At 38.5% G+C, this 24,591-nt stretch overlaps 1 protein-coding gene across 14 annotated transcripts in view; it reads left to right on the top strand.

Moving 5' to 3' along the window:
* NCOA1 (nuclear receptor coactivator 1) overlaps positions 1 to 13,610 on the top strand; it is a 260,566-nt gene extending 246,956 nt beyond the window's left edge. For 9 of the 14 annotated variants that reach the window (XM_067007981.1, XM_067007985.1, XM_067007983.1 and 6 more), the window contains 3 exons: positions 1,721 to 1,904; positions 7,396 to 7,485; positions 11,277 to 13,610. In XM_067007981.1, coding sequence (XP_066864082.1) covers positions 1,721 to 1,904; positions 7,396 to 7,485; positions 11,277 to 11,447 — 445 coding nt within the window. In that variant the 3' untranslated portion in view covers positions 11,448 to 13,610. Of the gene's footprint in view, positions 1 to 1,720; positions 1,905 to 7,395; positions 7,486 to 11,134; positions 11,192 to 11,276 lie in introns of all 14 variants that reach the window. The other 5 variants (XM_067007992.1, XM_067007990.1, XM_067007989.1 and 2 more) reach the window with 3 other exon arrangements.
* The last annotated feature ends 10,981 nt before the right edge of the window (positions 13,611 to 24,591 follow it).

Raw genomic sequence — 24,591 nt, 5'->3', positions numbered from 1 at the left:
CATCTTTAGCTGTGGGGACACTGTCTGACAAGCATACACACTGTACAGACATTAATGGTCCACAGATGCATTATTGACCATTTCCTAGGCATATAATTTTCTTTGAGCATTCGTGTTTTATAATTACTTGGGGAAAATTTGCTACTTTTCTTCAGACATGATGAATATGCTGTTTCTCAGCCTGTTAATTTCAGTATGATTACCTTAATTTACCAGAAGCTGTAAATGTTAGTACATCCTGCTTACCTCCCAAGAGCAAGCAAGGAATAGATAAGCCATTGATGGGATAAATAATTTTTGAAATCAAATTCTTCAGAATAAACATTAAAATAGGTAGAATTTTACCAACAGCTTATTGTTTAAAAATTGATATATAATCACAAAACATTTGGTGGTTTTTTTGGAACTTACCAAAGACATAGTTCATATTATTTTCCTTTAGATGTGTATATATGTATCACTTAGAATCTGGGGGGTTCACATATAAAGTTTCAAATTGTATTTACTTGGAGTTTATTCCATACTATTCTGTCTACTAATAGAAACTGTTTTAACATGAGATCCTTGGTGTAACCACAGTCCAGACCTTGGTGGTGAAGAAGGAAGTCTAAAACAAGCCCTCTGAAAACCGTAATTGGCATTGCATTTTGCTTCCTAGAAAAAACATGAAGCTATCTTCAGGCCTGAGAAAACCTTTGAAGTCTTCAAAAACATTATATTTTCCAAATAAAAATATCTGGTATATACTTCTTGGTTTCCTCTCAGTTTATAGCATATTGAAAACGGCCAGAAGCTGAATCCTTGAGAAGTGACAACAAGCGGTAGGACACTGAATAAAGGCTCTCAAATTTTAATGTGCATAAGTAGTTAGAAATGCAGCTTTCCATACCCACCCCCAGAAAATATGATTCACTAGGGCTGGGGTAAGGCCTGAGAGTCTCAATTTTCATTGAATACCAGGGAATTCTCTTGCAGATGGTCTCTGGACTACACTTCAAAAAGCATTGGTATACATACAGTAAAATCTATTAACAAAAGCAACTGAACCTCATCAGTTGACAGCACTGAGTAATAACCCATGTCCACAATTCATTCATTCATCAGATATTTACTGAGTGCCTGCTGCTGTGTGTCATTTATTAGTAGAAACAAGGAATAAATGGAACAAAATATCATCACTCCCCCCAGGTGTTAAGTCTAAGAGGATATACAAGCAATCACAATATAAGAATGCTACCTTTGAATCATTCATTCCTTTGTTAATTTATTCAATGAACATTTATTGAAGATTGATATATATGCCAGGTACTTTGCTTAAATAGGATATTCTCTGTTTAAGAAGATAAAATAGTGTAATAAATTTTAGAATGATTTTGATGTTTAAATGGGTAAACCAGTTATCTGGAAGATTTACTTCTGTGGAAAACTTCCTTTCTTAGTTATTTGAATAATTGAAGTTTAACAACTCTGATACTAAGCCATATAATTATGACTTAAAATGAGGTCTTTTTAGTTATTAAACCCCTTGAGCAGAGTTCAGAGTACATCTGAATGATACTTAGTTCTTACATATTATAATAAGATAAAATCTTACACATAACTTAGGAATATAAAATATTTTCTTTGGAATTCCATCTAATAATTTAGAAAAAGAGTCCAGTCACGTTATCCCCATGTTCATGATCAGTGGATGTAATTGAGATTGTTTTTGAGTTAACAGTGTGTTCAGTCAAGCTGTTCAGAACCAGCCCACGCCTGCACAGCCAGGAGTGTACAACAATATGAGCATCACCGTGTCCATGGCAGGTGGAAACACAAATGTTCAGAACATGAACCCAATGATGGGCCAGATGCAGATGAGCTCTTTGCAGATGCCAGGCATGAATACTGTGTGCCCTGAGCAGGTAAGTGGCACAACTGGCACACTTGCTGCACACACACATAGTGCTCTATATCACACCACACTGCAATTCATTATTCCAAGGAAATCCTGAATGTTCAGTTACCTGTCAAAAATAACCACACTTCTTTTTCTTTCCCACTATCTTTTGATAATTACTATTTATTAAGATATACAATGGAAATTTTGACAGACCTTGTAAGATTTTAGTCTCATGAGATTTTAGTGTTTCAGATTTATTATAAAATGATACATATAATACATCGACTTGGAACTTACCCCTTTATATTTTGAACACATTTTCTTCATTTCTCCCTTTCAGTTCAACAAACTCAGTACTTACTATATACAAATATAGCTCTGTGGGCAATAGTATTAACAAGTTGGAGAGGCACAACGTGAACAAAGGATTAGTTAAATAGTAGGACAGAACAGCTGTGTAAGAGATGGACCCCATAGGACTGTGCATATATTTCTGTCATATTAGGGGTATAACAGTTAACCACGGAGGGTTTAAATGAAAAAGAGTCTGATTAGGAAAGTCTTCATGGGAAATTTGCCTAAAGGAAGAGATAGAAAAGACTATTCAAGACTGGTTAGCACAGCATGACCTAGACAGGAATAGATGTTGAAAAGCCTAATAAATGTTAAGGGGATGTTTATATTTAGAGCAGAATTTATGTGGTAAGCTTTTTAGGGGGTGTTACAGGCCATCTAAAGGTTTATTTTATCTTGGAGCCTCCTAAAGATATTTAAGGAAAGAATGACTAAATTCAAAGTGATATTTTAAAAAATCTTTGGGTAACTCCCTGTAGTTATTATTCTATCATCAACCACAAAGTAGACTATGGTGACTTGGCTATGACCATATAGCCATAATTTATAGCAAGTCTTAAAAAACATGTAAACACTGATTACCTTTTCTATAGAATTCCTTTTTGATATGAATTTTAAAAAAAGAAAAGTCCCCATTCACCAGGTATTAGCCTAACGAAGTTAGCAGGGAAAAAAACCAACAATTTAGGGACTTCCCTGGTGGCGCAGTGGTTAAGAATCTGCCTGCCAACGTAGGGCACACGGGTTTGAGCCCTGGTCTGGGAATATCCCACATACCGCAGAGCAACTAAGCCCGTGCACCACAACTACTGAGCCTGCGTTCTAGAGCCCGTGTGCCACAACTACTGAAGCCCGTGTGCCTAGAGCCTGTGCTTCACAACAAGAGAAGCCACTGCAATGAGAAGCCTGTGCACCACAACAAAGAGTAGCCCCCACTCGCTGCAACTAGAGAAAGCCCACACACAGCAACGAAAACCCAACGCAGCCAAAAATAAAATTACGTAATTAATTTTTTTAAAAAAATAGGTCTTCCCTGGTGGCGCAGTGGTTGAGAGTCCACCTGCCGATGCGGGGGACACGGGTTCGTGCCCTGGTCCAGGAGGATCCCACGTGCCGCGGAGCAGCTGGGCCCGTGAGCTATGGCCGCTGAGCCTGCGCATCTGGAGCCTGTGCTCCACAGCAGGAGAGGCCACAGCAGTGAGGGGCCCGCGTACTGCAAAAAACAAACAAACAAAAAATAGAACTTCATTAAAAAACCCAACAACTTACTGATATCTTATAGCAAAATAAAAGAACTAAATAGGATTGTTTCTTGTCCTTGTTATCTTGTCGTATTTCAGTTAGTAGAATTATTCACTATCTCCAGTATATTAAGACAGATTAATAAAAAATAAAATGAATTAGGTAAAAAGAATATTACATTTAAAATGTATTTCTTATGTAGTTGGGTCTTGCTTTTTTATTCAGTTTGACAATCTCTGCCTTTTAATTGGAGTGGCTAGCCCATTTACATTTAATGTGATTATTGATATTGCTATTGAAGATCGAAATCTCTCATCTTATTTGTTTTCTCTTTGTCCCATCTTGCCTTTTTTGGTTTAATTGAATATTTTAATTCATTTTATCTCCATTGTTGGTTTATTAGCTATAAATAACTCTTGTTTTACTGGTGCTTTAGAGTTTATAGTATACATCTTTGTTGCCATCTACCTTCAAATGCTATTATATCACCTCATATAAATATAAAAATCTCACAATGGTTTATTTCTATTTCTCCCCCCCTGTGCTATTGTTGTACATACATATCATATCTACATATGCTATATACCCCACAATATGTTGTTAGTACTTTTTTACTTCACTTTTTTTACTTTAAACAGTCAATAATATTTTTTAAAGTTTAAATAAGTAGTTTTTATATTTCACACATAGTTATTTCCAGTGTTCTTCATTCCTTGGTGTAGATCCAAATTTCCATCTAGTATCATTCTCCTTCCTGAAGGTCTTCATTTTTTATAGTGCACGTCTGCTAGTGATGAATTCTTTCAGCTTTTGTATGTCTGAAAAAGTTTTTGTTTCACCATCATCTTTGAAAGTTCTTTTCCCTGAATTCTAGGTTGGTAGTTTTAGCTTTCAGTACTTTAAAGACATTGCTCCACTATATTTCTGATGAGATATCTGCTGTCTCTGGCTGCTTCTAAGATTACTCTCTTTATCACTGGTTTTAGGCAGTTTGATTATGATATGCCTTAGTGTGATTTTTCTTCTTGGTTCTTGTGCCTGGGGTTCAGTAAGCCTCTTGATTCACAGGTGTATAATTTGCATCAAATTTGGAAAAGTATTGGCCATTATTTCTTCAGATATTTTTTTCTGTCACCAACCCCCTCCTCTTCTTCAGAGACTCTAATTACACATATCGTAGGCCATTTGAGTTATCCTACAGTTCACTGATTTTCTGGGTTTGGAGTTTTTTAAGGGGGTATGAGGTCAGTCATTTTTTTCTCTGTGTCTTTCATTTTGGATAGTTTTTATTGCTATAGCTTCAGATTCACAGTTCTTTTCTTTTGCAATATCTGATAGTTTTATCTAGTGTATTTTTTATCTCAGACATTGCTATTTTCATCTCTAGAAATTCACTTTGGACCCTTTTTATATCTTCCATATCTCTAACATGTTCAGTCTTTCCTCTGTCTTCTTGAATATATGGAATATGGTTATTATAATAACTGTCTTAATATTCTTGCTTGTCACTTCTAGCATCTGCATCATTTTAGGATTGGCTTCAATTAATTGATTTTTCACTTAATTATGGATCATATTTTTCTGCTACTTTGTTTTATTTTTTAAAAACTTTATTGACGCATCATTGATTCCAATGTTGTGTTAATTTCTGCTTTACAGCAAAGTGATTCATTTATACTTATATATACATTCTTTTTTAATATTCTTTTCCATTATGGTTTATCACAGGATGTTTAATATAGTTCCCTGTGCTGTACAGTAGGACCTTATTGTTTATCCATCCTATGTATAATAGTTTGCATATGCTAATACCAAACTCCCAATCCTTCCTTACCCTACCCCCTTGCCCCCATGGCATCCACAAGTCTGTTGTCTATGTCTGTGAGTCTGTTTTTGTTTCGCAGATATGTTCATTTGTGTCGTATTTTAGATTCCACATATAAGTGATATCATATGGTATTTGTCTTTCTCTTTCTGACTGACTTGGCTTAGTATGATAATCTCTAAGTCCATCCATGTTGTTGCAGGTGGCATTATTTCATTCTTTTTAATGGCTGAGTAATATTCCAGTGTGTGTGTGTGTGTGTGTGTGTGTGTGTGTGTGTGTGTGTGTGTGTATACACACCACATCTTCTTTATCCATGTATCTGTTGATGGACATTTAGGTTGTTTCCATGTCTTGGCTATTGTAAATAGTGGTGCTGTGAACATAGGGGTGCATGTATCTTTACAAATGATAGTTTTGTCTGGGTATATGCCCAGGAGTGAGATTGCTGGATATGGCAATGCTAGTTCTGGTTTTTTGAGGAACCTCCATACTATCTCCATAGTGGCTGCACCAATTTACATTCCCACCAGCAGTGTAAGAGGGTTCCCTTTTCTCCACACCTTCTCCAGCATTTATTGTTTGTAGACTTTTTAATGATGGCCATTCTGACCGGTGTGAAGTGGTACCTCATTGTAAGTCACAGTTTTGGTTTGCATTTTTCTAATAATTAGTGATAATGAGCATCTTTTCATGTGCCTGTTGGCCATCTGTATGTCTTCTTTGGAGAAATGTCTCTTTAGGTCTTCTGCCCATTTTTTGATTGGGTTGTTTGTTTCTTTGTTGTTGAATTGTATGAGCTATTTGTATATTTTGGCAATTAATCCCTTGTCAGTCACATCTTTTGCAAATATTTTCTCCCAGTCCATAGGTTGTCTTTTCGTTTTGTTTTTGGTTTCCTTTGCTGTGCAAAAGCCTATAAGTTTGACTAGTTCCCGTTGGTTTATTTTTGCTTTTATTTCTATTGCCTTGGGAGACTGACCTAAGAAAACATGAGTACAATTTATGTCAGAGTCTGCTACTTTGCATACCTGGTAATTTTTTATTGGATCCCAGACATGTGAATTTTACCTTGTTTATGTTCCTATAAATATTGAGATTTGTTTTGGGAAATGCTTAAATTACTTGGAAATAAACAGTTTGATTTTTTTTCAGGTCTTGCTTTTTGTTTAGTGGGACCAGAGCAGTATTTAGTATAGGGCTAATTTTACCCTACTACTAAAGCAAAATCATTCCAGTACACTACGTGAATTATGATGTTTTCCACTCTGGCTGGTGGGATCAGGACCTGTTCCCAGCTCTGTGTGATCTTTGGGAATTATTCCATGTAAATCTTTTCAGGTGAATCTTTGCTTTGGGTAGTTCCGTAACATCCATTAGCTAGGTGATCAATACTAAGCTGCTACTCTCTGTGTTGTTCTCCCCTGATATTCTGCCCTGTGAATTCTGGCTCTGTACTCTCAATTCAGGGAGATTGCCAGGTGCTGTCTGGTTCCCTGTCCTCACGCTGCAGCCTGGAAATTCTCTCTAGGCAGTAGGCTGGGGTAGTGGTAGGACTCCCCTCAATTGTTTCCCAACCCTTAGGGGCAACTTTCCCCTTCATTGCCTTTGTCCAAGGTCTTGAGTGTGTTCATTTCATATATTTTGTCCAAATTTTTAGTTGATTCAGGCAGAGGATAAATCTGAGCCCTGTCACTGAATCTTGACTGCAAGTGGAAGTCTTTTGCTAATTAACTTTCACGAGTGTTGAATTAACTTTTTATTGAAGTATCAGCTATAAGGATATACAGAAAAGTATACAACTAGATGCATTTTCGCAAACTGAACACATCTTTTTAACTATCACCTAGATAGAGAAACAGAACATTACCAGCCGCACCCCAAAGGTTCTCCCCACACTCCCTTGCATGTCTGTCTACTTCTACAAAAGGAACCACTGTCCTGACTTCTGACAACACAGTAAATTTCTAAGCTTGTTATTTCTGCTCTCCTCCTATTACTTTTCTGTCAGTGAGATTGTTTTTCATTGAGGAATTTGGTCTTCAACGTAAAAAACTAGCTTGTAATTTGGTCTTATACTTATCTTTAATAGATAAATGATCCAGCACTGAGACACACAGGCCTCTACTGCAACCAGCTCTCATCCACTGACCTTCTCAAAACAGAAGCAGATGGAACCCAGGTCAGTAAGAAAACTCTAAGCCCAGAGCTGTCAAGTTTTCTCTAGATACACAGGAAACTCTGTGTAGCATCGCGGTTAAGAGCCTGACCTTGAGAGTCAGACCTGGTTGTGAGTCCTGGCTCTGCTCTTCTTAGCTGTGTTATCCTGGGCATGTTAGGGAAGAACTTTCCTGAGCTGCCATATAACCAACAGAATTGACGAGATACCTGCTTAGAGGATTATGAGAGGGTTAAATGAGAGAAGCTTTCAGAAAGGTTAATCCAATGTTTAGACAGGATAAGGGAGCACAAATGGTGACCACTAATTGCTATTTGTAAATAAACATAGTGCTAAAACTCATGTGTAATCAGAATACCTCAAAAGAGTTCAATAAATTCAGACAAAACAGAATGCCTACTGTGTACTCTGCCTCCTTTTAGAAGTTTGTTTCAAAACAATACAAATAACAAGGTGGCCACTTTCCTATATTAGCATAAATTAAGATATTTTTTTTAAAACACAGGCCTTTTATAAAGGTGGAGATACAAAGAAACATGAGACATGTTTGCTCTTTAGGTGAACTGTGGGGAGAAGTGAGGAAAGGAAGCTTCGTTTGTGGAATGCTTATGATTTGCCAGGTATTGTGTTAGGCACTATTTGCTTTATCTCATGTAAACATCACTGTAACCCTATGAAGGAGTTAGTTTTCCTTTTTTTTCACAGATGAAGAAACAGAACCTGAGGTGATTTAACTACATATACAATTCACAGACTAGAAAGTGGCAGAGCTGAGGTTCAAACCCAGGTCTTTCTAACACCAAAGTTTATGCTTTTTCTGCCATACCACTTAGGGCCTGTTGAAAGATAAAACATACAGACAAATGCACATAAATTATTATATAACCAAAGAAAGCAAACTCAAATTTATTACAAGTAACAAGAGCCATAAGCATTAAAAGAAAGGAGAAATTCCTGAGGTTGTCATTAAAGCATTTATGTAGGACATAGGACTGAACTGGGCCTTGAAGGAGGCAAGTGAAGGAGAAAGGTACTGTGGTTTTTGGAGGCTGAGGAAGGGGGTGAGCTTGGAAGTCCAGGGGATTGGAAGTTAGAGGGCACAGAGACATGGAAACAGTAATATCAGCATAGTCCTGGGAAGCCAAATCCACTGAGCATAAAGGTTTTGTAATAAGAATTCACAGGAATTAAAATTAGTAAAATAGATTGGGTCAAATTTCCAGGGGCCTTGAATACCAAACTCTAAGGAATTTGGATTCAGTCCTACAAATGAAGCATCATCCCTGAAGGGGAACAGTGAGAAAAGTGCTAGTTTAAACTTCATCTTGAGGGGGGAAGAGGGAAAAGGAAGAGCACTGGACAGCCAGCGAAGAAAGAGGAAAGCCAGTTAGGAAACTATGTGCATAGCTGGAGCATCAGGAAATAGGATCTGAGTCCTGTGATGGTGAAGAGAGGATTTTGTGCTGGGCGAAATGAAGTCTTTATTCACTAGAAGTTTTTAAAAGTCTCATACTTACAGAGACATATACTTCAGACAAAACAACTAAGTTTTAAAGTTCTTGAGTCCTGGGATAGTACGTGAATTGAAGTAAAAATTATGCTGGAAAATCTGAAGAGGTTGGGACTCAGCTCTCACATCACTCTTCTCATTGGGCAAAGCATAAGTTTTGTTTTCGTGTCGCTTTGCCTGTCTCTGAAGGTATAGCAATATCAGAAGTCCTTTGAGGTCTGGTCTAAGTCACCAAGTTTTTAAGTAATAATTCAAAAAGGCTGAAATGTATACTTTTTGGAGTTTGGTATCTTTTTAATAAAGCATTCTTTTTAAAGCAGCAGAATTTTCTCTCCAGTTTATCATGCCTTTATCAAAAATTTTTTAAGTGTTTGAGGGCACAAACACCTTATGCTCTGCCCCAGTATTTCATATGTTGAAACATATAAACATGAAATTTTATGTTAATTTTTAAAAAAATCAGTCATTGCCTAAATCCAATATAGTTTGTGCTCACGTTAAGTTTCAGTGGCAGAATCTTCTTTCTGTGGTAGCCCATCATGAAACCTGTATTTGCTCTAATGTTTTTGTATTTGCCAGACAAAAGCTGGGGAGTGAGTTAGATAGAAATATAGAAACAGATGTATAGAAAAGGAGACGGAAAAGAACAAGGAGAGGAGTAGGGGAGGATAGAGGGCTAGCTGCATTTGGAGAGCTGGGATGGGGAAGAGGAGAGAACAGGAAAAGAACACAGAGAATAGAGAAGGCGGAAGAAGGCTGGTAGGGGGATTGTTGACATAGAGAGAGAGGAAGGCCAAGGTTGGAACTCTAGAAGGAAAAGAGTAGGAATAAGAAGTTATAGAGAACAAAGGTGGGTGGAGGGCACAGAGGCAGATGGAGAATAGACTCAGAGAGAGCTGGTTCATGTTATGTACATGAGGAAGAGCCCAAAAGAAGAAGAAAACAAATGGGAGCCGATGGGGACACGAAGCAAAATTTGGGAAACTGGGGGAAAGAGGAGGATGAGAGAGAGGGTGAGGAGAGAAACGATACTAATCTAAATAAAGGTTTAATTCATAAGACACTAAAAAAGCTCAGCTCAAGAACTATCTGCCTTATCTGACAGGGTAGAGTGGAGATGTAGGTGCATCGTGAGGAAAAAACATCAGGGGTTAGACTGATGGAGAAATTGGATGGTCGGGACATTTGACAATTGGCCAATTAAGGTTGATGGAAAAGAACTTTTATTCAATTAGGATAGAAAAGTTTTCAGAAACACTGAGTGTAATTGGCATGAATTTAGTGATGAACAAAAAATCTATCACTAATCTAAAATACTTCATGAGCCTATTAAACATGAGGCACAAGTTTGCCAAATGCCGAGACACTTAGATAGATGCACTTGGATACCTTAGAAAGCATCTCCATTCTTGGTCTGGAATATTCACAAGTGTGATATTGGCCTAATTAGTTCTACAGATGACTTTTTAATAAGGCTGATTGTTGAAGACTAACTTCTGGCTTTGTTTTCCTGATAGAAAATGTTAAAACTGTGTAACCTTAGACTTTTTAAAGGAATACATGTATTATTACTGAAAGTAGTTAAAGGGAAAATTCACACTGTTCTCAGCTAGTAGTTTACTGTTATTTTTAGCTCATGTGTTTAAATGGATTGTCTATCAGGAAAAATAAGTTAAATATAAAATTTTTATTTGTTCTAATATTTTGCTGTAATTCTAAAGGCAATATGTAAAAAGGAGCTATGTAATAGTATATTTAGATACTACACAAATCTTCTGGACATTAATTTTAGTAATACTGATGTCCTATTCACTGAGCTGTGGTGGTTTTTATTTTGCTAATACTGGGTTAAAGCCCTTAATTTTCTAACATCATAAAGATTTTTTTACCCTATTAAAGTCATCCATAGAATGCTTTTATAACCAGTTTTCCAAATAATATACCTATTTTTTAAACCCACCACTGGATACCCAGACTGAAACTGGGCTTTTCCCAATCTTGGCAATATTAGCAATGATGCTTATTTTCAGTATTGACGGCAACCCTGTAGGAGGCTTGACCATTCCAATTTTGATTTTATTTTTAAAGTGTGAACTTTCCAGAACCCTGAGCAAAATGAGTGCAGCGATTTTCTTTTTGTAGGACAAGAAGACAGAAGAGTTCTTCTCTGTGGTGACTACAGACTAGAGGAATGCTCTAGTGAGTTTCCACTTCAAGTAGTACCCACTCATAAGCCGGGGGGGCAGACCCTTCTGTCTAAACACATCTTTTATTTGTGTTCCAGCAGGTGCAACAGGTTCAGGTGTTTGCTGACGTCCAGTGTACAGTGAATCTGGTAGGCGGGGACCCTTACCTGAACCAGCCTGGTCCACTGGGAACTCAAAAACCCACGGCAGGACCACAGACCCCCCAGGCCCAGCAGAAGAGCCTCCTTCAGCAGCTACTGACTGAATAACCACTTTTAAAGGAATGTGAAATTTAAATAATAGACATACAGAGATATACAAATATATTATATATTTTTCTGAGATTTTTGATATCTCAATCTGCAGCCATTCTTCAGGTCGTAGCATTTGGAGCAAAAAAAAAAAAAAAAAAAAGAAAAAAAAGTTCACTTTCGTTGGGAGATTGAGAGATGTTTTGTTTCTTTCTTTGTAAAGGCCTTGGATATTGAAAAAATAACAAGGCAGAACAGTTGGACAATCTCTCTCTTGAGCCAAATTTAATTATTCTTATTTTTGTAATCAGTCATTGGCTTCTTATCTGGATGAAGGCTTTTGGAGGAGAACCAAAATGACAAATTCCAAGGGGAAGATGAAGCTCCGCCTCCGCTGGCTCAGTCCCGACCCTGCCAAGGAAGAAGGGCCCAGTGGGGCTTTGCCTGTGCCCATCCACCAAAGGCTGTCACAATGTCTCTAAATCAGCAGTCCTCCCCTTCCCAACCAGGCAGCTTGTGTGTACAATCAGCTTCTTCTAGCAACTCTATATCTGTTGGCTTCAAGAGAATATTTTGCCTCCACATATGTACCCCTTCTCCTTTTTTTAAAGATGGATTTAAACCAAGATGCCTCCAGGAATGAGGACGAAATGAGTATATTCACAGAGGAATCCAAAAAATACAGTTTGGGGGAAAATGCAATAATTTTTGATGAGATTGGTGAAGGACAAGAAGCGAGTTATGTCGATTATTGTAGATACAATTTTCTGATTAAATCTGAACAAAAGGCAGCCTGTTCTTTCTGCTTTTATTGTATTAACAGCTGAGGTAGCTAAAGTTATTTAAAATAAAATTAAATTTATGGTTCAAGTAGCTTATTTTTCCCTTTAAATCTCACTGTAAATATATTTGATTTCTTGTAGAAATTGATTTCCTTCTGTTTAATTTTATGGTTTTATTATCATACTCTTGATTTTTCTAAATTTCTGTGTGTGAAAAATAACACTGATTGAATTGCAGTTACATTTGGCTAGTAATATTTCATTATTTTAATAACTGTGACGCCATGTATGGATTTACTTTGGGTTTCACATCAAAATGCCACTGCCAGAAAGAGCTGTTCCAGAAGAGCTAGAGCATACTGCCCTAGAGTGTCCCTGGGATCATCTAACTTGAGAACAGTGCAAGGAATTTTCACCAGAAGTGCACAGGCTACTTGTACAGAGAAAAATTAATACTCAAAGAAAATCTTTTTTTTTTTCTTTACATTGACTTTGGGAATTTGAATTTTCATCAGTGCAAATATAAATCTCTCTATTCCTGCTCTGAGGCTAATTGATACCATATTTTCCCTTTGTGTCTTGTCACTCTGCCACGTCTTGTCTCATCCTCGTCTCTGAGTCAAGGACCCAGTGAACTGACTTTCTAGTTCTAGAAGTGCCACTGAAAGGCCAGGAAAGCTTGAGAAAGGTATTCTGGAAGAAGCAAAGGTAGACCCCCATCACTCGCCTTTACTGCACCCCTGGGCCTGTGAACGGTGACAACAGCTGACATTGTGCACCAGCTACCTCTGCTTCCATGGCAGAGAAAAGGCCATAAGAACTAACAATGGAAGAGGAGCATGGACTCAGACATCAAGGAAGAAGCCATTTTCCCAGGTCCTCCTTTCTGCATCTCACCACCCCTAGTTACAAGTAACTCCATTGAACAGCATCTATTCAGAACCTGTACCGAATAAAAAGATTGATGGAAGGGCTCAAGTGGGTAGCAACTATGAAACAGAAACAGGACACTCAGTTACAAACATTCTCTCTTTTAGTTTTTCAGAAAAATGCATCCCTGATTTAATTCATTCCCAGCTTGAAAGCCCAGCCATATTATGCTAGTCCCTCCCAAACTGTTCTAGGAGGTCACTTCTGTTTTGTTTGTGATATTTAGACGTGCAGACTTCAGGAAGTTCACCTTTAACTTCAGCATTCCAGATGAAGTTTCCTGACTCAGTACTTTTGCATAAGGAACTTAAAAAAAAAAAATGTGGTAAGGAAAATTGGAGATGCTAACATCCTCCCCCATCCCAACTGCACCTTAAAGTATGCATGTCACCTTCAAGGTTTTATAATTGCACTGTTTGTTTTATGTATGTACAGATTAAAATTATTGCTACATTTGAGGAAAATAAAATTGCTTGCTTCTATGTAATTCCTGTCATTCCACAGGAAATTCACTTTTCCAGCTACTGAATAGATGGGTTGCCTCTTGTTTTACAGGGAAGAAATGAAACCTACATCCTGCAGAAATTGTCAAAACCCAAAATGACTCACTATAATTAAAGGATAATGAAAGAAAGGATCCCTGAAGCCAAAGCTCCTCGAAGTCACCCTAATAAGAACCAGCCCAGTGAAATTTGAGAAGGTCCCAGTGAAGTTGAGATAGTAGGCTGTGAGGAAATTCTAACTCTAGCCACTTGTCTGATGATTAAACACTCTGGTCCTACTGTTTCTTGACCTAGGAGATCTGGTCCAGGCAGCACTTCTTAGCCACAGGATTACATCTCTCCCACAATCATTGGTTTTTACGTACTAACATTTATTATTATTATGCAGATGTTGAATCTTATTTGAGGAGGCTCCTTCTTGACAATGCATTTTATGAAAATTAGGCCCTGTTTCTTGTTTGTGTGTTTTTAAGGCAACTAGGTCCACCAACACTTGGCCAAGTAGGGCCGGCCAGGGTAAGGAGGGTGAGCAAATGTGATTCTAGAGGGCGGGGAGGGAGTTTATCGCACACACATTCCTACGCATAACAACACACAGATTTGGTAGCTGTTGTCTGAAATTATACTTTTGGGGGAACAGAACCTTTTTTCCAAAAGTCAGGATAAGGTAAAAAAGATACTTCTCTTAGGTGAGGCTGAACATTGATTTAAATTTATCCTAAGGTAGGAGTGTGAGGGCCATTAGAAAAACAAATAGTAACAAGTGAGGAAAAAGTGAGGTTGATGTAGAACTTCATCTTCTTCATGGTTTTGCCTAGGGTAGCTTCCATACTTAGAAACTGTCTCCTGGGCCCTAAGAATCAAAGAAAAAGAAAGGACAGTTGTCTGTTTACAAAGGAAGTTGTGCTTATTTCCTTGTTGACATTAACTGCTCTTCTCAGAAGAGCTGCTCCACTTGAATAAAGTGAATAATTCAGAGCAAGCACAATCCTTGACCATTGCTGTACCTCTGAAAAAGATCTTGATGATTTAATTAGGCCCATAAATTTTTTTTATTGGAGAAAACTGCCAAAGGAAGCATTCCTCCATACAGAACCTTTGCTGCCAGCACTAAATTAGTTTCATTTTTATACTTTATATTCATTATCACAAGAGCTCTTAACAAGACTGAAGAAACACAAAGCTCTGGCCTGACTCAACGCATTTTATCGTCTTTATCCAAGGCACTAAGGATGTGGAAGGATCCAGACAGATGTGAACTCTGCCCTCCCACAGCTTATATTTACATGGGGGGACTTAAATAGTTATAATCACAATTGGATTAAATGATATAAAGGAGAATTAGAAGTTGCTTTGTGAGTGAGACCTTGTCTGGAGAGTGAAAGAAGGTTTCCTTGAGGAAGAAATGGCATTTGCAGTGAGGTTTGCAGGATGGGGAGGAAGTAGCTCAGTGAAGAGCAGGCTGAGAATTCTGAGGACTAGCACGTGTGAAGGAGGGCCCAGAGGCGAGAGGGAGCCCCAGAGAGCTGCTCTTTTAAACTGTTAACCAGTGTTCTGAGTTCTCCAGCATGTTATTAGAATTATGTTACCTGGTGGGCTGCAAAGTAATTTAAATCAGCCTTTGGCTCCAGGAGGGACACGAACAGGCTTTGGGATCCTCACTTGGAAATTGTGCGAGCCAGGAGCTAAGGTCTCTTCCATAACTAGCCCTAAGCCAGCCAGAAGTGCAGGCTTTTCTATCTTTTACACAATCTGTTGGAGCTGATGAGAATAATTTTAAAAATTCAGGGAAAATAAATTTGCACTGTAACATTTCTAAGGTGCTTTTAGGTACATTATCTCATTTAATCCTCTGCAGTCCTTCAAGAGAGTTGTAAAGAGAAAGGTCAGGACACAAACACTGTCTTTCAGTAGAATTGGGACTGGAACCAACTCTTCTAATTCCAAATTCTGGATTAACTATTCTGGACTATGATTTAGGATTCATTTGGAGTCTGCAGACTTTAATCTCATCGTGTGACCTTAGGCAATGCTTTTTTACGTGAAATAACTTTTAAAAACAGGCTTTGCAAAGAGGGTTGAGGACTCACGCGCTGAGAAGAGAGCACCTGGCCCCTTCTCTGGAGGCAGTCAGAGAGCCTGACCTTTGGAAGCCTAAAAGAGGGTGAGCTTTGGCATGAAGTCAGCAGGTGTCCGGATACAGTTTTGGGAGAGGCATTCTGTCCCTGCATATCTTAACAGAAAATGAAGGATGGGCTCCATGAAACTGCAGTGTCATTCCCTTAGCTTAAAAGAACTTTGGAAAATGTGGGTTCCTTGTGGGGCAGGTATAAAATGACTGGCAGAGGACCCCTTTTGTGAGGTAAAAAGTTTGGTTTCTTGGAGCAGATCATGGAAGCATTCACTTTTCCCTAAACTCTTGATCCTTTTGCAGACAACGAATCTTTCTTTTATGCTGGAGTTTAGCTCGGGTCTAATCATTTGTGCTTATCTCAGAACTTTGGTAGTTTGTGCAACAAGCAGAACTAAGCAGTGTCTAGAGGTATTTGTAGCAAACGCGAGACGTTGGCTTGAGAAAAGAATTAAAATGTTAAAAGGAATAATTGCTGTTTCATCAGGTTTTCCTCCCACTCCAATGCCCAGAGGTCCTAAGGTACAGAATAAAACAGAAAACTGTAGACTAAGTTTTCAGTACTTATGCCATTTTTGATGAGCTGTTGCAGTACAGACACTGTGATAGGAAGTGTGTGAAGTACAGAGACACTTGCCTGAAGCTGCCTCCTTCCTAATAATGGACATTATTATAATCAGTTAAATACTTTCCATTTCTACTCTGCCAGGCAATATGCTAGGCTAATACTCTTGTGCTAATAATTTCTTAGTTTGTACAGCACATTCACATACAGTATGTCATTTGATCTTCAAAATCCTATGAAGCAATTAGAATAGGTCATAGTGCCATCTTACAGATGGTGAAACTGAAGCTCAGATGAATGGTCAGGGGGCTGGTAAGTGCCAGACCCAATAGTCTATCCTTGGGCTTTGTGATGAAACCTGCCATTGTTTCCACTGCCCAATTCAACTATTAAAGATAAAAGCACCCTTGGACAGAGTGACACATAAAGACTAGGAATCCTGATGAGTTAAAAGTTTTTCTCTAGAATTTAAGTTCCTTAAAAGCTTATAGGGGTTTCCATTTTGAAAATAAAACCTGGGCACTAATTTTGAATGTGTTAAAGTACTGATTTTTTTTTTTTTTTTTTTGTATTTTAAATTTGTGTGAGGATAATAGTTCTCAAGCAAGTCCCTGACTCTCCCTGAACAATTTCATCTTTTCCCTTGAACCCAGTACTGCTTACATTTATATGCATCTAAAGTCCACTCTTCTAGCCAAGATCTCTCTTAAAGATCCAGTCTCTTAATTTCCAACTGGTGAACATTACCACGTGGATGGCTCCCACCCCACACTCAGCCCCTCAAACTTAAGCCCCAAACCAAACAACTTATCCCTCCACAAACAGCTTCTTTGTCCCTTACCTGAATTAATTGTATCATCATTCTGTTAGTGGTCCTTTTCAACAACTGCCCCCTACTCATATTACCGAATTGCAAAAAGTTGTCTTTTGTAATGCCTCATAGCTGTCTTCTCTTTTCTAAGCCTATTGATCAGAGATCGAATTCCAGACTTTTTATGGTGGGGGTGATTATAGTAACTACCTTCATGCCTTTTACATTCATCCATCACACGGTCATCAGAGAAGTCTCTGTAAACATAACCTTCAAAATCTGTTGGTGACGAATTCTTGCCTACAGTTGATCTGAAATCTACCTGCCTTTTAAGCTTCATGACCCTCTACACCCTCTCTAAACAAATGTTCCTGCCACATTGATCTGGCCTTTATTCTTGGATTTACTATCTGTGTTCCCACTTCCATTGCCACATTCATTCTCTTCCCCCCAACCCATAATGCTCCTCCTTTCTCCTCACTACTCATCCTTCGTGGCTTAAATTTATTTTTATTTTTTTGAATTTTTGAATTTTGTTTTTTTATACAGCAGGTTCTTATTAGTTATCCATTTTATACATGTGAGTGTCTACATGTCAATCCCAGTCTCCCAGTTCATCCCACCCACCCCCCCCACCGCCACTTTTCCGCTTTGGTGTCTATACGTTTGTTCTCTACATCTGTGTCTCTATTTCTGCTCATGGCTTCAGTTTAGATGCCCTTTCCAAGAAGCCCTCCCTGGACCCCACACTTAGATTAGTCCCCTCTTCTGTACTGCCTTGTGCAGTGTTGGGGCCTCCATTAGGCACTTGGCTATATGTACACGTTTCTCTCCACCAAATTGTAAGCTTCTTAAAGATGAGGTTCACATCTCTCTTTTTACCCCCTCAGTGCCTTCCGCATAGTAGACTATCAACTGCTGATTGAAGAAATAGATGCAGAAGCAGTATTTTAAATAAGAGAAACGAGCTGATAGACCAGGTGCTGAGTTGTCTTCCTAGAGTCTGGATTGTTAAGCTAATGGAAGGTTGCAAAGTATCCAAGAGTTCAAGACAAGATGATTCTATCATGATGATTGTTTCTTTTTTTCATGAAATGTGAGCCTCTACATATTTGGAGAATTTACAGAACATTAGCAGTTATCTTTATTACTTCCATTTTTTAAAGGACCGTGTCTAAAAAAATTAATGCACATATAAGTTACTCAGAAGTAGTACTTCATTACTTACACGCTCAAGCTTTATATTTATTGATGATACATGCTGCTGTTGAACCCTTTACTTTCCTCAGAAATTACTTCCCCACTGAAGATCAGCTGATTGGATTGACTACACTTAATGAGAAAATAGAAAAAGGCAGATCAGGAGAGACAGTCCCTTCTGGTTTTCCTTCCCAAAGTGAGTATATAGAATGTCCTACTAATCTTTCACCTACAATATAATGCCACTGAGAAGTGATTCATGATGAAATTGAACAAGAATAAGATAGCTTTTTGTGAAATTTCTAATTGGCCTTTAAAACCAGTGCTTCTGGAAACTGAGTGACTTAACTTGGAAAGTAAGACAGATGGCAAAGGTCAATGAGCAGGAAGACCTTCCTCTAACAGAACAAATGTCCTACCTGGAATTTTCCTCATGCCTGAAGAGCCAGCCCTGCTCAGTTCTGCTTTGTTTGTTTTCAAATCTAAAGTAATTTATCATACACCTGCCTGTACTAAATTTTAGGCTGCATATTACCTATTCATTGTCCTTTTTAACTTGCAAACTTTTATAAAATAAGTATTAATTTTTTAAAATTAGCTTTGCTTTTTAACATTCTTCTGATGTTAGCAATTGTGTTTTAAATGGTAATTAATTAGTAAGCTAGACTTTTAAAGTTCAACCAAAACCAACTGGGAAAAAGGCTCTACATAGAAAATGCTCTGTTTAAAGACTCATGCACGTCTAAGCCTCGGCTTTAAAATTTCATCCTACCTTCTCTTGAAAACTTTTTTAAAGCTTTTTAAGAACATTTTCACGTGTATGTGAAAGTAGAAAGATTAGTATAATGGACTAGTTCTAGGTTTTTAAATCAGCCTTTGATATGTAATTTTTATAACCCCAGATAACGAGGTGACTTCAATCACTCTTTCCACGTCAAAAAGTAAGTTGTAGTTAGTCTTGGGAATCTTTAGACTTAAGGGTTTGTCTTTTAAAACATTGCACAATAGCTACGTTAAAGAATGAATATTTTAATGTAATAGTAATAACAACATATATATTTTCAGTCAACAGGTATTCATTTAATACCTAGTATTTCCCAGGCACTGGGGCTACATCCATGAAGAAAATGAAAATCCTTGCCCTCATGGAGCTTGCATTCTAATGAAGGTTGACTGACAAATGAACAAAATATGTGGTGTGCCAGAAGATTAGTGCTATGAAGAAAAATTAAGTAGGGAAGGAGGGATAGAGAACACTACTGGAGGAGAGTGGTTGCAGTTTAAAACAGGAAAGTCAGGTCTTCAGAGAAGGGGACATTTGAGTGAAAATATGGAGAAAGAGCTTTCTAGGCGGAGGTGCAAAAGTCTTGAGGCTGGAGCAGAATGAATGCAGAGAATTGTAGGAGATGAAGTGAAAGAGGTAATGAGGGCCAGGATGGCGTAGGGCCCTGTAGACCAATGTAAGAACTTTGGCTTTTACTCTGAGATGGCGAGCCATTGGAGGATTTTAAGCAGGGGAGTGACCTGATCTTACTTGGGTTTTGGAAGGATCACTCGGGATTTTGTGTTGAAAATAGTTGTGGAGAAGGCAAATGCAGAAGCTGGTAGACCTGTAGGAGCCTATTGTAATAGTACAGCTGAGAGAAGATGAGTTGGACCAGAATTGTAGCAGTGGATATTGTGAGAAGTGGTGAGGTTCTGGATGTATTTTAAAAGTAGAGACAACAGTATTTGCTGACATATCAGATGTGGAGTGAGCGAAGAATCAAAAACAATTCCAAGGTTTTTGGCCTGAGCAACTGGAAGGATGGAATTTCCATTAACAGAGATGGGGAAAAGAGGCAGGTTTAATTTATTTTCTGTCATGATAAGTTTGAGATTCCTATTAGACATCCAAGAGGAGGAGATGTCAAATCTATTGGATACAGACGCGGCTGAAATTTAGGGGGTAGTTGGGGCTAAAGATACAAATTTGGAAGTCATCAGTATATAAATTGGCTTTTAAAGCTATGAGACTGAAAGGTAACTGGAACCCAGGTCTCTTAACTAGGCCATCTCCCTCATATTAAATAATCATGCCAAAGTAGGGTTTATTCCAGGAACAAAGATGCTTCAGTATTTGAAGTCTTACACTGCAAATCACCACAGTAACAATGGAGAAAACCCATATGATCATCTCAGTAAATGAAAAAAAAAAACCACATATGAATTTTTTAGATTTAGCAAACCAGTGGCAGAAGGGAGCTTCCTTAATCTGATACAAAGAATTTGCTGAAACTTTCAACAAATTAACATACCTAACAGTGAAGATTTAAAAGCATTCCCATTGTAGTCAATAATAGCAAGTCAGGTATACCTATAAACACCGCTAGTATTGTACTACAGGTCCTAGCCAGTGCAAGGACCTGAACTGACCTCTCCATAATGCAATAAAATGAGAAAAAAACATTGAGTATAATGATTGCATTGAAAGAGACTAAATTGTCTGTGGTGGTGATAGATATATAGTGCTTTTGTAGGGTATTGTTTAAATTGATCCTTAAATTTGAATTGATTAATTCCTGTTAGGAATTATTCACAGATAAGGAAACTGAAGCAAAATTGCATAGCCATTAAGTAGCAGACTTCAGCCTTAATCTCAAGTCTTCTGGGACTGTCACCTGCCTTGCTCTTTCTGTTTATACCATAAGGAAGTAACACCATATTTCTTATGGCTCAATTTTCATTTTGTAACCACATCATCAGTCTTGTGCCTTGATTATTTCACACAGCTTCCTTACTGATGTCCCAACTTTCCTCCCCATTCCCAGCAAGTACATCTTGTACCTGTTGCCAGAACAGTCTTCCTCTTGGATCATTAGTACTTCTTCAGAATTCCTTACATCCAATGCTGGGGAGGAGGTGGAATGCCTTATCCCCACTTCTTCCTTTACAGAGTGAGTTTAATAAACATAATGCTCCTATGGAGTCTATTGTTCCACCCCTTGTTCTTCTTCATGCAGTTTGAATGAATAGCCTATAACTTGGTGGCTGATTGCTTTGGGTCCATGTTTCTCATTTGGGTGGAACTAATCAAAGCTTGATAGATTGAATGTGGGGGATTTATTCTTTCTCTCTCTCCTCCATGTGACCAGTAGGAAGGAATGACTTTCGTAACAGGACAGGAAATTAGCAAGCCCATTCAGGCTATCACATAAAGCTCTATCATCTAACCTATTGATAATAAAAGTGATATTTTGTTTCATCACCTGCTTTTTATCTTATTTCTCAAAAACCTAGGCTCAGAACTTGGGTGCCACTTTTTTGGCCCTTGCAAAGCCCCCAAAGCTAAAACTTAGGCCAGCTTTTAAGACCTACCCTACCTAGATCTCAAAGTAGAGGAGAAGCTGGGGCTATGCTAACTTGACCTCAGAGGACAGCTAAAACTTGTGAGCTCATGGTAGCCGAGAGCAGTGGTTCGTGGTTCTCAGCCATTTTTCCACACTGACACCTTCTCATCAGTAACAGTGGTTCACCACTGCCATTATTCTCAACCAGGAAGCAGTGCACACCCATAGGATGGCATCTCAGAACCTGTGGGGAAGATATGTTGATTAAACAACAATAAAATGAGACTTTAACGTGCCCCTCTAGGGGGAGCCCTCTGCATCTGCCAGCCCCATGAGAAGCTATGACCTAGGTGTTGATCCTCAGCTTTACAAGTTCAAAAGCTCAATTTTGTCAGCTCAGCCACTTATAATTGGTCCCTAGGGTATTGAGTCACACAGCTCATAGTCACAGGAGACTGATTTATAATCCAGAATGTCAATTAACCAATTTAAAATGGAAGATACAGCTTCCGAACGCTTGAACTACTCGTGACCCCTTTTCAAACCACTCTCTAACTAGTATCTAGATGGCTGAAAATCAGATGAGTAACCAGCTATGAGAGGTTAAGAGAAAATTGGACTGACAAAAGACCTGATTTTCAATCCCAGTCCTGCCACTGACTTTGATCTTGGGCAAGTCAAAGCCTTTCTGAATCAGTAACCTTGAGACAAGACTGCCTGCATCACAAAACTGTCAGGATTGATTAACACATATGGAAGCACTTTGTTCATAATAAAATATTTTTTCACATGTAAGAAACTTACCAAAGCATAGGAGACTCTTTTTCAAGGATTTGTCCCCTATTCTAGGTCTTGCAGCACAGACTTTGCTCCATTGGAGGAGCCGTTTTTTTGCAAATTTGGTGTACAAGGCCAGGTATAGTGTACTTAGTACCAGATTCTTACTCTCCATCTTGACTCCTTCCTGTAAGCACATCATACACTATCCTAATATGTTGATTCTAAATCACACACGTATATTGTACACTTTATAGGTTGCCTGCCTCGTGGGACCAGGCTGCTTCTAGATAACACCAGAGTTTCCGATTCAGTAGGTCTGGGGTAGGGCCTGAGAATTTATATTTCTAACAAGTACCCAAGTGATGCTGATCTAGGGACTATGCTTTGAGAACAACTGATCTAGTTCAGATGATAATGAGCTTAGCTGATTCTAATAAAATCTGCCACTTCCCTGCTACTGTCTTGTTCTCACTTGGATCAGCACATGAGTGCCTGTCCTTTCCTCACTTGGGTAGAAATTTATGCTATTTGTGCTCCCGGCTTTAGGGATTTACCAGAACTGTTATTTCCCAGCTGTGTAGACACTCATCTCTCTCTGGCTTTCTCACTGTCTTACTGCAGAATTTGAATTTTTAAAAATAACATTTAAAAAAATACAGTTTCATTTGGAAACGTTTTCCTAATTGTCTTGAATGGAAGTAGCAGGGAGTGGATGGCATCACTCCCTAGCAGAAAAGGAATTAGGCTGGCTTACATGACTCATGGCTTTCCCTTAAGGAAAGCTCCTTAAGGGCCATGTCTTACATTTTTATGCTCAGGTTCTAGCACAAAGTGCCCCAGCATTGTTCCAAGGGATTTGTACATACTGACACATCTAATCCACATAGCACTCCTGTAAATCCCTGTTGTACAGATGAAGGTCCTGAGGCTCAAGGAACTTGAGTGACTTGCCCAAGGCCACACAGCTGAAATATACGAGATCCAGGATTTGGACTCAGGCTGTTTGCTACCAGAGTCTGAACTTTAACCACTGTGTTACGCCGTGTAATACAGTGCTCAGTAAGTTTGTTCAGTGTTGTGAAAGGCTATGTGCTTCCTGCTTCGTAGAAGAAAATTAAGTCAACAGGTATTTCTTCCACTATAAACTTATGTATATTCATACCTTTTCCCCACTTCCTTTCCTCTAGTCTCAGAAAAGGTTTTTTTCTCTCTCTCTCTGTTCAAGGCCTGTCCTTCCTACACCCTTGACCCTACCAATTCTAATTTTTTCCTGAACTTCTTTTATCAGTTATTCTATTTAGTAACTTCAATGTCTCTTCTCCTTCTCCTTCTCCTCCTTCTCACCTATTAACTTGCTCAAGCATCTAAGAAAATTCCCCTTTGGGACCCAGCATTCACCTTTCCAGCCCCCATTGTCCCCTCTCCTCCCATTCAAGCTTCTTAAAATGATCCCCACCTCTTACCTCCCCTCCCATTCTTGTCGATAGGTTCCAATCTGATTCCCACCTCATATACTATTTAAACTGCTTTCACCAAGTTAATCAACATATTCCCAATTGCTAAATGTTTTCATTTCTTATTTAGTGAAATTCTGTGCTGCCCTTGATTGCTCTCTCCCCCTTGAGACTCTACCAGCACTCTACCAGTTCTCCCTGGGAGAACCTATCAACTCTCCTAGTTTCAAGTGAACCACCTCTTATAAAGGAATATCTTCCTATCTAGTAGCTTGGCAGTCTTGGTATCTAGAGGGTGGGGGGAAGTGTACCCACTTTACCTTGTACATTTCTCTCTGTATTAATATCTCTATATCTGTCTTCTCACTAGGTTCTTAACTACCTGAGGGCAAAAACTTTTATTCATCTTTGTATCCTCAGCTCTTAGTACAGCCTGCCACAGTAGACATGCAACAGATATCTGTTGAACAAATGACCCTTTATAAACTTCGCTTCACAGATGTCCAAACAATTTCAGTAGATGTCTCCAAATGTTTATAGAAATATTTTAAGTACTCAACAGTGTTATAATAGATGTTCAGAGAAGGGAGCTATCATTTTTGGCTGCGTAAGACTTTGTGACAGTGATAGCACTTGAGCCACAAAGTTTCAGTCCAGAGGCAGGAAAGGGAGGGGGA

This window comes from Kogia breviceps, chromosome 11 (assembly GCF_026419965.1).
Source record: "Kogia breviceps isolate mKogBre1 chromosome 11, mKogBre1 haplotype 1, whole genome shotgun sequence".
Lineage (NCBI taxonomy): Eukaryota > Metazoa > Chordata > Mammalia > Artiodactyla > Physeteridae > Kogia > Kogia breviceps.
This window is presented reverse-complemented; position numbering and strand designations above follow the sequence as displayed.